Here is a 16,942-nt window from a genome sequence, read left to right on the forward strand (position 1 = left end):
TGTCTTTAATTGCTATGTGACCTTACTCAAATTGCTTAACTGTTCTGTGCCTCAGTTCCTAATTCAAAGGTGGAAATACTAGGGCTTATCACATGAGATTGTTAAGTTATAAAGATGAGGTAAGTTGCCATGTGGAAAGTACTTGATACCTGACACATGAAAGGTGATAAATAATTTTGTTGTTGGCTCAGAAATCTAATTCTTCAGTTTACAAGGTAGCTCAATCTTTCAGGGCATACTCTTGCTGTATGTTGGACATTAATATATAAAAATTATAATATTCAGTACTATTCACATGTGCTAGAATGACTAAAATTAAAAAGGTACTTTGAATTGTGGACTGGGATGTGGCACAATAGGAACTCTGATGCAGTGCTGTGGGAATGTACACTGCTCCAGCCACTTTGGAAAAATGTCTGGCACATTTGGCTGTCTGTTATGTGCACAGGCCTCCCCAGTACCTAGCAGTGGGTAATTCCTCAGCAGAGATGCACACATAGATGCACTGGAAGACGTGTATAAGAATCCTGTAGGCAAAACCTAGAAAGAAGCAAAATGTCTATCAATAGTAGAATGGATGAACAAATTATAGTATAATCATTCAGTATTTTAAAGCAGTAAGAATAAACCAATTGTTGCTACACACAACATTGATGAATCTCACAAACATAATACTTAATGAAAGAAAAATGGCACAGAATAGTAGATATTCTGATTTCATTTATATAAAGGTCAAAGCAGGCAAAACTCATTGATGATGCTGAGAGTCAGGATGGTGGTTACTTTTGGGGGAAGACGGTGATTCAGAGGAAACAAGGGCAGCTTCTGGCAACTGTTGATGTCCCATTTCTTGATCTGAGCATTGGTTACTTTTTTACTCCTTGCTGTGTGGCTTGGTTGTATTCACTTGGTGAGAATTCACTAAGCTGTGTACTTAGGATTTGTACCTTTTTATGACTTATTTTATGCTTGAATAAAAAGTTTAAAAATATGACCAATTTGTGAATTAAGATGATAAGACTAAATAGACCAGATGCTCTCATTTATAACAGAATAACACATCTTCCTTCAAGCAGATCTGTTATTAGACCACGTGATAATCTGAAGGTTTCTCAGTAAGTCTAAAAGCAGATCAGAGAATAATCTTAATGCAAATGTTATAAAACTCTGATAGCTTGTTCTTAACATTTTCCCAGTATAGAAGCCTCTGCACTGTGAATTACATATGCCTTCTGGTGGGCCAGTAGCCATTTCCCCTTCACAGTGGGACTAAGGACACTTGGCATCTCTCATCTGGCACATCATTCAAAGAGGGGCTGTTGTTCTCAAGGAAGAGCACTTGGAAGAATGAATGAATCAGTATAAATCCATGACTAATTGAACGCTCACCCCATGCCAGGCACTGAGAACACAGTGGTCAACAGGCAGATGAAGCCCTTGTTCATGTGGAGACTCCATTTCTATTGGGAGACATGGACAATAAATAATACATATTGGATATTGATGAAAGTCAGCTTCCAGACTCTTGCTGAGCATGACTACAAAAGGTGAAAGAAACAATCAACAAATAAACAAAAAAATCTTTGAAGGCATGAAAGCTAAAATGGTTAAAAAATAATAATAACTGGGCCAACAGCTTGGAGGAAAATGAAAATGAAAGACAGTTTTCCTCTGAATCACAGAGTATGAAAAATGACTCATGTGACTATTTCCTCAACTGTCCTAAGAATGGTACATAGCTAGTATCATTCTAGATACAAACGAAAGACATTAATTCATGTTATACACAGTGGATGTCTTAGGACATCGGGTTTCATTCTCTGGTGGAACCCTGGTGAGAAAGACTGCAATGAGCTTCTGCCAATTTCTAAAGAAGGTAGGTGAGAATGTGAACTGAGTCTTAAAAGAAATCTAGAGCCCGGAGAAGTTTTAAAAAATGGGCCTTAAGGGTCCACCCAGCTTAGGTGAAGGGACTGATAAATCCCCTTGGCTGTGGAATGGATCCCAGAGAAGCTATACTTCCAGAGAATGCACTGATGGTCAGCTTCCAATCATAGCAGTCCTTTGTGGGACTAAGATTAACCTAGACTTACTAATTCTCCTATCCTGGAGAAATATGACAACCTGGTCCTGAAATTATTTTTTTCATGTGTAATTGCTGATATTCAATAAAAAAATTACAGACATACATGAAGGTACTATAATAAACTAAGGAAAAGTACAGAAGCAGACACAGTGGATTCAGATAGCAGACATTATACTCAATTATAATAAAGGAATTAAAAAATAAATTTGATGATTTAAACAGAACTAGAATGTATAGAAAAATAGACATTTTGTAACTAAAAAGAACTACATGGATGGGTTCAGTAGCAGATTAGACAGAGCTGGAGAAAGGACTAGTACGCTGGAAGTTAGATCAGCGAAGCGTGAAGAGAGAGACTGGACCACATGGAAAGGACCCTGAGCACAAACTCTCTCATGTCCACCTTGCTCATTTAAAGCCCAGAGGTTCCACATGGTCTGGTCCCTGCACCTCTCTCCCAGCTCACTCCACTTTTACTTCTTGTCTTACTCTATTCCTGCTGCTATAATAAAATTATAATATTAATAAACTATAATAATTAGATGTAATTCGATATCTTAGATGGATAATTTATAAAAGAAATGTATTCTCACATTTTTGGAGGCTGTGCAGTCCAAGATCAAGACACCTACAGATAAAGTGGTGAAGGCTTGCTCTCTGATTCATAGATGGTGCCTCTTGCAGTGTCCCCACAGGGCAGAAGGGCAAAATGGATGGCAGGGACTGGAGGACCAGGCAGCTCTCTGAAGCCTGTCATGAAGGCATTAAACCAGTTCACGAGAGCCTGCATGTCTTAAGCACTTCCCAAGAGGCCCAACTTCTTAATTCCACCACAATGGACATTAAGTTTCAACATAAATGTTGGAAATACACAAACATGCAAACCACAGCACCCCTCTACCTCATGGCCTTTATGCTTGCTGTTCATTCTATCTGAAATGCTCTCCCCCAGTCCCCTAAAATCCGTGTGACCAGCTCCCTCACGGCTTTCACATTTGTATTCAAAGTCTTGTCTGTAAGGACTTCCCTGGCCATAGTGTCTAAAATCTCAAACCTCCCCAACACTCTCATTATCTTATATACCATATATTTTGCTTGGTTTTGTTTCTCTGCTTCCCCATGAGGACAAAGATATTTGTTTTGTTTGTGTTGAATGCTGTGTCCCCAGTGCTCAGCACAGTGTCTGACACCTAGTTGGCATTCAACAACATCTGCTTCCCAGGATAGATGGAAAGATGTCCATAAAAATCTGTAGCATGATGCAAGGTTAATATGGACCCAGTGAAATTTAGTTATTCCCCCTTTTTCCTATCTTTGTGGAATTTCTGGTTTAATTTCATTTTCTTTAATTTTTTTATTTATAGTTAATTTTCCCTTCACTTGTTTGTAGGATTTCTGACTTCATTGTTATTTTGTTTTTCTTTCAGTGTATTTTTCAGCACCTTGACAAATTAAACAAATGAAATTCTATCTCAGTTGGATATGAACTAAGAGAAGAGATCCTATGAATGATTGACACAGACATATTTTAAAAGGCTGTATTCAGATGTGGATAGAATAGCAGCTAATCTTGGTCAGTCATTACCTAAAAACCAAAGTAGTTAATACAAGTGATTGCAGGATGGGAATGTAGACATCACATTTTAGAGAAAGTTTTAAGAATTCATCGTATTCTATAAAAGTCAAATACCTGGATAGCTTTGATTTTTCTCTGATCTGACAGCTTGAGAGTGTTAAAAGGAATAGGTCTTTAGCTAAAACAAAACTACCTTTATTAGGTATGAACTGTGCCAAACAATTTTCATAAATATTTTTTGGCTAATCTTCCCACAACCACTGGTAACAACCAAGAGGTATATTATGATTACCATTTTGCAAATTTTAAAATTGGGATTCAGAGAGATTAGTGACTTCCCCAAAGCCACACAGCTAGTAAGTAGCAGAGCTGGAATTTTTGAACATAGTCATCAGACTCCAAAGACTGATGCAAGGAAGTTGTATTCGTCTACAAGTCACACAATATTTTCCTCACAGCCCTAAAATAAACAACTGGGCATGTGATTTAATTCTTAAATGATGACTTATTTAAATGATATGAGAAAGATTCTTATTTAGAATCATTGTTAATATGGTAATTTTTATCTTTAGTTGGCTTTGTGATGTGCTCATAGTCTAATTAATGAGTCTCAGAGGTGACACTACATCGACCCGGATGCTATTACCCAGAACCCCAGTGAAAACTGAATTTCTGAAAAGACTGTTTTCAGTTAGTTTGTTTTTTAAACTCAATCAAATTATTATGAGACTAAGCTTTTAACACTGCGTTTATATGAAAACTTTTTACGTGTTGAAGTGACCAGTTATTATCCTAATTAAAGTTAGATGTCAGATAGCATAATTACATTCTTTTAAAATGACTCAAAACTGAAACAGTATTTAAAAAATCACTCTTTTGTAAATTCATCTGTTCACTTAAAATGATTTTTCCCGGGTTTAAATGTGAGTTTACTTGTAACAGAAATAGAATTAAATAGGTCATAGTGTTTCCTTTATCCTGGAAAACCTCTTCTTTTTAAAGCAAGATTTCTCTGGTGTTTGGCCACATGTCGGTTTGAGTTTTATAGGTCGGGAATGACAAATGAAGACTCTCCACCTGTGTAAGAACACATCTTCCCTTCCTGTAGCCTGGCATCTGCCAAGCAGACAGCTCACCACTGCCAGCTCAGTGCCGTTTCTAAGCTAAAAAGTCAGACTTGATGAATAAGCAAGTCTTTTTAATGAGGCAAACATTATTTATGTTTATAATAACTAATTTCTCATCCATGTTTGTTCAGTTTTTAATAATATTCTGATTTCAAAAGTAGAATACAGAGTTCCATAGGCAATTTTCTGCTGAGGGCAGGGAATCTAAGACGGATACTTAATGTTTGACAGAAAATGATATAGGTGAGTTCTTGTCATCAAATTTTACAGTATTGTAATACATACTGCATTTTATTATACAGTATCTCCTCAAGTTGCATTCTTCTTAAAGAAGCACTTAACTACATTTCCTGCCACTTGTCATTAATTAGTTCTTTTCGTCATTTATTCAACAAACATGACCACATGCCTCCTATGTGCTAGACACTGGGAATACAAGAGAAAAGGCCTGCTTTTTACCCTTAAGGACCTTACAGACTAGTGAGAGGAGAGGAGGCAAAGAAATAATTACAGAAGCTGTGAATATACAAGTTATTGGTTATCATGGACGCAGGAAGGAGAGAGGGATAATTCACCCTGGAGTCTTCTTGTTGGCTCACTAAAAAGGTGATGTCAGAGGAAACAGCCTGTGCAGAGGAATTGCGGGTGAAACGACACAGCTGCTGCAGGGCCCTCACGCAGGTGCTGAAGCACACAGCACCAAGCAGCAGCGGCAGGCACCTCCCTCACAGCACCAGGCAGCAGTGGCAGGCACCTCCCTGGGTGAGTTGCTGAGGGCAGAACTGTGAGAGGCTTAGGAATGTGTTCTTTATCTTATATCTTTATTTATTGGTTAGTCTTCCCCTATTGTTCTCAGGACAGAGGAGTGCAGAGTGGAGATTTTAAGCAGGGAGGGAAGGAGTACAAGTGAGGGTTTGCATTCTAGGTGTATAATTTTTGGAGGAATGTTTAGATAAGCATTAGAAATCCAGGATCAGTTAGGGTCTCTGACTAGTCCAGTTGAAGAATTCTGAATGATTCTGATGAATCTAATAATTCTGAATGAAATGATTCACATTAGGAATGTAGAGGAAGGGGGGATGGGTGTGAGAGAGACTTAGGGAGATTAAAAACAGACTCACTGGCTAGTTGGATGACAATGGGATGGTAAAGCAGAAAGCGCTGATTTTTCTCCAGATGTTAATGCCTTCCTACGTGTGTGTGGACTGATGGATTCTCACCACAGTATTAGAGATCTCTTGTATCTCCTGCACTGCCTCGCTCACAAGTGCACGGTCTGATTTTTAAAGTGCAAGGAAAGGGATAAAACATCTTTGCAGTACATTTTGACAACATAGCGGTGCGTTATATATGTATGTATGTATGTATGTATGTATGTAGGTATGTATGTATTTGACATAAGGTCTTGCTCTGTCATCCAGACTGGAATGCAGTGGCATGGTCGTGGCCCTGCATGGCCTTGGTCTGCAGCCTCCGCCTCCCAGGCTCAAGCAGTCCTTCCACCACAGCCTCTTAAGTAGCTGAGAATACAGGTGCCCACCACCATGCGTGGCTAAGTTTTGTATTTTTTTTAGTGGAGACCAGATTTCTCCATGTTGCCTAGGCTGGTCTCAAACTCCTGGGCCCAAACAATCCGCCCACCTCAGCCTTCCAAAGTGCTAGGATTAGTAAAGGAGCTTTATTTAGCTTCTTCCAGAGGAAATTCCTTAGGTTGCTTGTAACTTTATACCGCCAGGTTTCCTCACTTTTGGTCATCTGATGAATGGCTAGAGGCTCTGGCGATATATGGATCAGCTGAGGAAAATTCAAGAAAGAGGTGAGAGGACTAAACAGAGAAGGATTTGGCCTGCTTTGCCTCTAGAGGGATTCAATCCAGCAATGTAATGAACATCTTTTAAGTCCTCATTATGTTCCAGGCACTGTTGCTACTCTGTGCCTGGTGTGATGTTGTGAAAGAATGAATAAGACACAATCCATATTCAGAAAGGTAGGTGACTAAGCAAAAAGCAAGGTATATCCAAAGTACATATATTAGGTCCATTGTTGTCATAACAAAGGTGTCATAGACTGTTTTCATGGGACTCAGAAGTTATAACAGAATTGGAAGCTCTCATTTGAGCTTCACCTTGAAAAATTCACTAGACAGAGCAGGCCAGAGACTTACAGGAAACAGCACATGAACTAGAAATAGTCATTGCATGGGAGGCACAGGACACATTGCAAAAAAATGAGTCTGACATGTAGACTGGGGCTTGTCACAATGGGGCCCTCTAGGAGCAAATATGGAAATGTGAAAAATTACACAAAAATTTCAAATATAAAGTAAATCTTTCAGCATATCTGAGCAGTGCCAGCACTGAAGTGTAGTGAGTTCCTCATGCCAGGTCTCGGCAAGCTTTTTAAGAGTAGAGTCTAAGCTTAGATGTGTGCTTGATCTAAATCTTTGACATCCCCTTCTATAATTTGATTCCACTCAATTATCTGTTGAGTTATAGCAAATAATGCATTCACTATTTTTTTAATTTCTATCTTAGCCTCAGAAACATCTACTGAAGAATTTTATAATATAAAACTATGTAAATAAGAAAAAATGAGCAACCAGTGGTTCAGAACACTGGAAGATAAGAGCATTAGGGAAAAAAGGGAGGCCTGCTAAACCCTCAGATCACCCAGTCCTCAGACAAAAAAATCTTAAGGTTTAGAGGCTCTTACTCAGCTCCACTACTCTCTCCTCTTCCTCATTTTAATCATTTGCTGAGTCATTTGTTTATTGGTTAATCCCCCTTCACTGTTGTTCTCAGCCAGTAACCTCATCTCCTACCTTGTGATAAAAATAGTAGATGTTCAACAAGAAGTCCCTGTGCTCCCTACCTGGAACCTTAGACACTGATTTGCAGTCACACTCAGCTTTTCCTTCTTTTCTCCTATTGCACCCTGCTTCATGCTTCCCTATATGTTTCAAGCGTTGTCCACTGAACAAATAATACTCGTCATAATGGAAGTACAAAATATTCACCACCATGGCCAAATCGAACTGTGAAATCCTCCTGAATGAAATCTTGTGAAAATTGCAAATTTAATCTCTTAAAATCTTCAGTATAAAAATATCAAAGTCAGTAATTCAAAGACCTAAACAATTTGAAAATTCGGATAAATTGCTAGTATTGTAATATCTGACAGAAAAATTGAGTAAGGAATGAGTGTCTTAACTGTAGGGTTAAAACAGTATACTGCTTAATATTTTAGTTTTTTTTAATAATTCTAGTCATTTACAATCTTGATTCTTCAAATAAGCACAGAAATAGAATTATTTGAAGAAGCATATTCTTTTCAAGCTAACATTACTAAAGTAACCATGATCTTTGCATTTTGCCAAACTGTGTGCACGATGCAGTGACCTAGTTGCAAGTCTCAACTTCATCTTCACCCTTTCTGTTTCGTGCCCACACACCAAGAGATATTTCATAAACACAACTTGAATGATGTCATCCAAATTCAAATCCTTATTCCTTAACTTGGTCCTTCATGAGCTAGTGTATAATTTTCTGGGTCTCCTCTTCCATTTGCACCATACAGAGGAACCATAACAAGCTCTTTGATTCCTTGAATGAGCTTAGTTCTTGTCTTCCTGTACCTCCATTGTTTTGCACCTGCTGTTCATTCTGCCTAATTTTAATTTTTAATGACTATTTTAATGGCAACTTCTACTTTCTGTGCTTTGAAACTAATTTCTAGCATTGATACACCTGGGAAATTTTCTTCCACTTTTCTCTTTCCTGACTGGGCTGGTCTGTCCCACCTCAGTGCTTACCCTTGACACGGCAATTGACTTGTAGAATTATAGTTGTCTCTTTAGTTGTCTGTCAGCTGTCTCCCACTACACCTTATGTCATCCTACTTACTAGACTCCTTTCCAACCATGGTGTCTAGCAGAGTGCCAGAAATGGCATAGGTGTTAAGTCATGAAGGTTTAATTTAATAGGAATTTTCCTTCCATTAGGAGCCTCCAGCTTCTTTTAATTCATAAGAATTATTTGTAATGTCTGTATTTTGCTACTTACCTGATAACCAAAATCATCTCAAAAGTATTTGTTTGTTGTCTGATAGGTTTCTCTTCCTTGATTGACTATTGGAAGATCATACTCAAATTAGTAATCTACCTTCAGCTACTATGAAGAACACTATGGCTTGCAAATTGTGTTATAATCATATTCATGACTTCTGTTATTCCTCTGCCCCCATTTAATGACTATCATTTTATATTATACATTCTCATCAAAGTACAAAACATATAGCTCTTTGACAAATATTCAGTTGCTGTTTTCTAAAAAAATTTTTTTAAATATTAGTGATCATATATAAATAAATTATGTATTACTCCTACAAAGACAGCACCATCCCTTCATATTAATATTTGTTTTACAAAGTTGAAAGCTTTATAGTACCACACTATTTTGATTACTGTAGCTTTATAGTAAATTTTAACCTGGGAAGACTTATGGTCTATCCTGAGGAATGTTTCATGTGCAGTGGAGAAGAATGTGTATTTGGTTCTTTTTGAGTAGAGTGCTCTATAGATGTCTGTTAGGTATAATTGATTTGTATTGTTGTTCAAATTTTTTTTTTTTCTTTTTTGGCCTTCTTTCTAGGTATTCTACTTATTACTGAAAGTGTGTTGATGAAGTACCCAACTATTGTTGTTGAATTGTCTATTTCTCCCTTTGATTCTGGTAGTTTTGCTTCATGTATTTTGAAGCTCTATTGTTACATATATTTTTTATATATGCATACGTGTTTATAATTATTTTACCTTCTTGATGGATTGATCTTTTTATCGTTTTTTGTCATTTTTCTCTAATAATTTTTGTCTTAAAGTCTCTTTCGTCTAATGTTAGTGTTATAGCTACTCTACTACTCTTTTAGTTACTATTTTCATGGAATATCTTCTTCCATACTTTTCCTTTCAACCTCTTTTTATGTTTGAACCTAAAGTGTGTCTCTTGTAGGCAGCATGTGGTTGGATCATTTTTCCCATGATGCTAATTTCTTCCTTTTAATAGGTGTGTTTAATCCATTTACACTTAATGTAATTACTGATAACATAGGATTTATACCTGCCATCTTGCTATTTGTTTTCTACATGTTTTAGGTCTTTTTTGTACCTTACGTCCTTCTTTTGTGTTAAATGTTTTTTTTTTTCACTGCACTGCTTTGTTGTTTCTTTTTCTACATTTTTATTTTTAAATTACTTATATTGCTTTCTCAGAATTAAACCAACACAAAAATGCTTTTTAATAGCTCCATTCTCTCCACTCGTTTTTGTCTTATTACTATCATACAAATTACATCTTTGTACATTGCATACCCATCAACATAGATTTATAATTATTTCTTTATGTATTTGTCTTTTAAATCATATAGAAGGAAAAGAGTTACAAATAAAAAAAAATTTATATTATCTTTTATATTTACCTAAGGATTTACCAGTGTTCTTTGTTTTTTTTAATGTGGATTCAAATGACCTTTGTCTTAATTTCTCCTTCATTTTTGAAGGATAGTTTTGCTGGATGGAGAAATTTTAGTTGACAATCTTTTTTTTTTCTTAAGAACTTGTTAATATGGCTTCCTATTGTCTTCTGGCCTTTATGGTTTTTGTTAGAAATCAGCTGCTAATATTATAAAAGTCTCTTGCATGTGATAATTTGCTTATGTCTTTCTACTTTCAAGATTCTGTCTTTGTCTTTCAGCAGTTTAACAATAACCATGTCTACATTTGGGTCTCTGAGTTTATCCTTTTTGGAGATTATTGAGCTTCTTGTATGTGTAGATTACAGTTTTTCATTAAATTTTGGAAGTTTTTAGCCATTGTTTCTCAAAATGATCTCTATTCCTTTCTATTTTTTCCTTTGGGTCTGTCAGTATGTATATGCTTATGTATGTTGATACATTTGATGCTGTCCCATAGGTCTCTGATACTCTGTTCATTCATCTTTTTTTCTCTTCCTCAGACTGGATTTTCTCCACTCATCCATCTTCAAGTTGACTAACTTTTTTCTTCATCCTAGTTCCATCTGCTGATGAGCTTCTCAAATGAATATTTTACTTTAGTTATTGTACTGTGCAACTTAAGAATTTATTTTGGTTCTTTTTTATGTTTTCTATATCTATATTAATATTCTTTGTTTGATGGGACACTGTTCTTATACTTTAGTTGATTAGAAAGGGTATTGTTTAATTCCTTCACTACACAACTATCCCCTGTGTATACCGAAATCCACACATAATCAAGTTTCATAATCAGCCCTGCAGAACATACATATTTTAAAAGTTGGTTCTCCATATATATGAGTTTCACATTCTATGAATACCGTATTTTTTAGTTGAAAAAAATCTGCAGTAAGTGAACCCACACAGTTCAAATATGTGTTGTTCAAGTGTCAACTGTATTGAAAATAACCAAATTAAAGTCTTTGTCTAGTAAGTCCAATGTCTCAGCTTCCTCAAGGACTGTTTCTATTGACTGCTTTTTTTCTTGTGTAGGGACATACTTTTGTGAGTTTTTTTGCATGTCTTAATTTTTTTTGTTGTTGTTTAAAACCGAACATTTAATGTGTAAACTCTGGAAATCAATTTTTTCCAGGGTTTCTTGTTTGTTTTTGTTATTTAGTGACTTTTCTAAACTAATCTTATAAAGTCTCTATTTCTTGTGCGTTGCTATTGAAGTCTCCTCTGTGTTAGTTTACTAGTCAGCTAATGATTGGGCAGAGATTTTAGTAAATGCCTGGAAACTTTCTAATCTTTGCCAAGGGCCTCTGGGTGCCTATTGGGACTCATGCTTAACCTCAAGGTCAGCCAGGAGAGAGAGAGCTCAGAGCCCTCTCAGGTCTTTTCTGGGCATGGATGTGGCACTGTGCATGGTCCCGGCCTTCTAGATTGCCAGGAATAATTCAGAGCTTTACAAGACCTGTTTTGGACACCTCATTCCCCACTTTTCTTTTGAAGATTTTTGATTAGCCCATTGTTTGTTCAGTTTTTATTCACTACCTCAGGCAGCAGAAATGTCAAACGATTGCCTTTAAGTATTTTCTTCAGATACCCTGAGGAAAAAGGCATTTTGCAAGGGGTGTAGTCTGAGTCAGGTCAAATGAAGACAGTTCTCTAGGAATGGGGTTTTGTCAGAACTCCAGCCTTGTTCTGCCCCCTCCAGCGGCATCCAGACTCCTGGTGATGGTGGCTGTTGGTTTTCAAGGTTCCTTCAGAGCTGGGGAGTGGAGCATGGGAATAAGACAAGTTAGAATAGCGCAAAGCTCACTGTTCTTACCAGGATTCAGCCATTTAAAAAAAAGAAAAAAGACAGTGTTTTCTAGAGCTCTGCAATCTTTTGATTAATTTCCAGGATTCTGAAAATGGTGATTCTGACCATTTTTACCAATTGCTCTTTGCTTTTGTAGAAAGAATGTGTGGAAGTTCTTCACCATTTTCACTGAAGTCACTCCTATATTTTTCTTTACACTATAAGTAGACATATAATTAAATGCTAGCTGAATTAATGGAAATTCGCTAAAAGCAGAATGCTTCTTTCTTTTTAGAAACTTCTCTGAATGTTTTTGTACTTCTCCTGTTATGTTTTAGGACTATGATGATGGATATGGCACTGCTTATGATGAACAGAGTTATGATTCCTATGATAACAGCTATAGCACCCCAGCCCAAAGGTAAGAGTCAGTCTTTATTACCAGACCCCACAACAGAAACCATTCCCTTCCACATTCATATATTCTGGGAAAAGTATGGCAGTCAGCTAGAGAGGGTAATTGGCTTGCCCTGTTTTTGTATTTGTTTAAATGGAGAAGCCCTGTCTGTTCTAGCAACCAGCATGTATTACCCTACCCAAGTTTACTATAATGTTAAAGAAATCAGGCTTGGGAAATAAAAACTGAAATTTTAGTCTAAAAATTCAACTTAAATGTTCAGTATATTTTGAGGAGGAACAATGGCCTCAAAGTCTGTAACTATTTAGTCTTAAGGCCCAAAATTACATTGGAAATGTGTAAGTATCCTACATTGTCAGTGCCTGGAGAAGAAAGTGTCAAAAGTTTTGTTTCCCATTCATAGAACATTTCAGTTTCTAAGTAGCAGCTCTCCTGTTTTCTATCAACTTCAAACTCCTACCTGTGAATAATGACTTAGTTGTGATTTATTTTCCAAAGAAATATTTACCCACAGATAATTAAATGTTACCAGAGGCAAAACAGAGCTTCATAGTTACCTCTTCTGATAATATTACCTTGATGTTCATTGATACATGAAATTAGTGTTTCTTATGTTGAGAATGTTTTCCTAAATATGTGGAAACCTTTTGTTTTATGTTTAAAATTCTAAGTGGAAGACAAAGGTAAATATACACATAAAACAAAATATTGACTTTATAGTGATTCTGAAGCATAAGAAAATATGGACTATGAGGTGATTTTGATGAAACAGAAATTCACTTTTGAACTCGTCCAGTGCCAGTCAAGCTTTGAACACATAGGTTCTCTTTATTTGTTAACTCTGGTACTGAGGTAGATAGGGATATAAAAAAACTTTTTGTTTTTGCTCATACCAAATTTTATTCTTCTGTAACTTGTAAGTATTGAGTAACCTTCAAACTTTGACTCTCAACTGGTCTTTGTTGGTGGAAGCCTGTATATCGTGTTTGTGCCCTTTAGTGTGTTGAGGGTAGACCTAACACTTACGGAGCCCAGTGACTGGCATGTGGTGAATGCTTGATAAGACTTTGTATACACCGTCTCATTTAAGTATCCCAGCAACTTTATGAAGTATATGGCATTGTTTTCATTGTATACATGAAGAAGAGGAGCACAGAATTAAGTAATTTGCCAGAAATCGCACAGAAAGTGAAAAGATGAAATTCTAAGTCAGATATTCTAACTCAAAGATATGTACCCTTTATAAATAAGTCCTTCTCAGATTTTGTTTAAAAACATAAATATCCACAAATATTTCAGTATGTAGTCTAAATATCCTAGCAAAGCAAGTCTCCCATCCCCACAGCATTTGCTGAGTGCATACTGTATTCCTGGCACTGTTTCCATAAGTTCTGTAAGGCCTTACAGTCTAGGTTGTCTGAACACATCAGTCCTGACAACAGTACTATAAAGCTGATGGTATTGCTGTAGATGAGGAGGTCACATAACCAAAAGATTCTGGCACTTGCTTGTGACCAAACAGCTGATAAAATGGTAACAGGTGTGTGACTGTCAAGTGCATATTCTTAACCCTGGTACATTTGTGTGAGAGGCTCACTGCACATTTCTGTTAGTTCTGTTCCCGTATCTGTTATGGGATGTTTATACAGTTATGCATCGTTTAACGACTGGGATATGATCTGAGATGTGTGTCCTTAGGCAATTTTGTCATTGTGTGAACATCATAGAGTGTACTTACACACCTACATGATGTAGCCTGCTACACATCTGGGCAGTGTGGGCTATCTGAACAGCATGTTACTATACTGAATACTGCAGGCAGTGGACACACAATGGTATTTCTATATCTAAATATGTATAAACATAGAAAAACTTCAGTAAAAGTATGGTATAAAAGATAAAAAGTGGCATACCCATACAGGGCACTTACCATGAATGCAGCTTGAAGGACGGGAAGTTGCTCTTGGGTGAGTCAGTGAGTGAGTAGTGAGTGAATATGAAGGCCTGGGACATTACCGCGTACCACTGCAGGCTTTATAAACGCTTAGGCTACACTCAATTTATTAAAAAGTCTTCTTCTTTCTTCAATAGTAAATTAACCTTAGCCCTCTGTAACTTCTTTACGTTATAAACTTGTTTTTATTAATTTTTGACTCTTGTAATAATACTTAGCTTAAAACACATACATTGTACAGCTGTACAAATATATTTCTTTTCTTCATATCCTTATTCTATATACTTTTATCTATTTTAATTTTTTTTTTTTTTTTTACTTTGTAAATTTTTTTTTCCCCTCTATCGCTCAGGCTGGAATGCAGTGGCGTGATTTCAGCTCACTGCAACCTCCTCCTTCCAGGTTTAAGGAATTCTTGTGCCTCAGCCTCCAGAGTAGCTGAGATTACAGGCATGTGCCACTATGCTTGGCTGATTTTTGTATTTATAGTAGAGATGGGGTTTCGCCATGTTGCTCAGGCTGGTCTTGAACTCCTGGGCTCAAGCAGTCTGCCCACCTTGGCCTCCAAAAGAGCTGGGATTACAGGTGTGAGCCACCACACAGGGCCTACCTTTTTGAAAATTAAAAACAAAGACATAAATACACACATTTGCATAGACTGCACAGGGTCAGGATCTTTGAGATGTCATAGGTGACAGGAATTTCTCAGCACCATTGTGATATCATAGCGCCACCACTGTACCTGCAGTCTGTTGTTGACTGAGACGTTGTTATGCAGCACATGACTCTGTTCAGTGTGTCGGATTTTCAAATGCAAGCATGTTTTTTGGCTTGAACTGTATCACAGTATAGTGATGTTTACAGTTCGATTCATTCTGTGGAGAAAAGAGAAGCGACTTAATATTTATTATTGAGTTTTTAATGTGTTTCAGATACTATGCTAAATGCTTTTTGTATTTGATTTCAGTAGATCTTCACAGGCATCAACCCAGTCCTATACAATAAATAGAGTTCCCTCCAGTTAATAGATGTAGAAACCAAAATGTAACTTTCTTTATGAAGTATATTTACAATACAAGATTATAGTCCATGTGATCTTTTGGTTTTTGATATTTGATATAAAGAGCCAAACTTAAAGCATTTGTCCTATTAAATCCTGTGATCTGTCAAGGCGAGTGATGTCAAAATGTGACTGCGGGTAAACTGATAGATCACTAAGGGAAGCTAGCATTTACTTAGAGCCTACTCTAAATCAGGCATGGAATTTAATCTGTTACTTACATGTCTTGTTTTGATACAAATGAAAACAGCAAGAGTTAATATACATGATGAAACTGAGGCTCAGAGAAGTAGGTGACTAATCCCAAATGTGAACCCAGGCTTTTAAAGCTCATGGTCTTCCTACTTTAAGCTCTGATTGTATATTTATATGATAGATGACAAGCATTTATTCTTTGGTTATTTATTCAATCGGTGTTTATTGAATGTCCATTTTGTGCTAGGCATTATGCTTGATGCTTGGAATACAAAGATTATTAAGACGGAGACTCTATCCTTGAAAAGCTTACTGACTTGAAAGAAACAAATATAAATATTTTAAAACAATGTAATATTCTAATTATCGTGAGAGGTCTGAGGAGAAATTCATTGTTTTCATAAGATGGCTATGCTAAATTCTGGTTGGGAATACTGCGGACATTTACCTGAGAAAGTGAAGGATAAGTAGTAGTCACCAGGTGACAAACAGGGAGGAGCAGTTCACAGAGTAAGGCTAGCAAGTCACAGAGGCATGAAACGGTAAGTTTTGTGTGGCAACTACACATAATTGTGTAGGGCTGGAATATGTGGCACACAGGAGCTGTGGGGAGAGAGGGACCAGGAGGAGTGACAGCATGTTTCCTCCACAAGGAGCTGAGACAGTGCCATTGAAGAGTTACACGTAAAGGTATGATGCGTTTATACTTGAATTTAGAGAAATTAATTAGATGACAGTTGTGAAGGCTGGATTGGCAGATGGTGAGCCCAGAGGCAGAGACTAATTAAGATACTGATATGTTATAAATTATAAGCCCTTTAAATATCAGGAAAGATTCACTAAAAGAAGCGTCTTTTGTGACAGCCAGTCTACCTTCTTTGAAGTGATCTTTTCCTTGCTACAACTTGTCTTACCTGAGGGAGTACAGAGAACTGTATGAGAAGTGCTCACATGGACAAGTGCAGAGGCCACTGCTAGATACTCTTGAGTGTTCATTTAATCCTCATAACATGGCAAGTAAACATCTGTCCCTTTTAAAGAAGAAAACAGTGGCTCACACAGTTAGATAACTTGCTTCAGATCGTACAGTTTACACAAAGGAGACAAACTTTGAACTGAGGTCTCACTGTAACTATATATTAGTATCTTTTCCACTACAGCACTCTTAGCTTACACTAAATAGTTTCTCTGCTATAAATTGAAAGGAAGCAGCTATATATAGCATGGGGTGA

The 16,942-nt window shown here is 36.8% G+C and overlaps 1 protein-coding gene across 1 annotated transcript in view; it reads left to right on the forward strand.

Moving 5' to 3' along the window:
• The window catches only part of KHDRBS3 (KH RNA binding domain containing, signal transduction associated 3), a 191,074-nt gene that overhangs the window by 138,320 nt on the left and 35,812 nt on the right, over nucleotides 1-16,942 (forward strand). Inside the window, 1 exon segment of the mRNA NM_001133889.1 lies at nucleotides 12,422-12,504. Within this exon segment, the coding sequence (NP_001127361.1) occupies nucleotides 12,422-12,504 (83 nt within the window).

The sequence above is a fragment of the Pongo abelii genome, chromosome 7 (genome assembly GCF_028885655.2).
Source record: "Pongo abelii isolate AG06213 chromosome 7, NHGRI_mPonAbe1-v2.0_pri, whole genome shotgun sequence".
Taxonomy (NCBI): Eukaryota; Metazoa; Chordata; class Mammalia; order Primates; family Hominidae; genus Pongo; species Pongo abelii.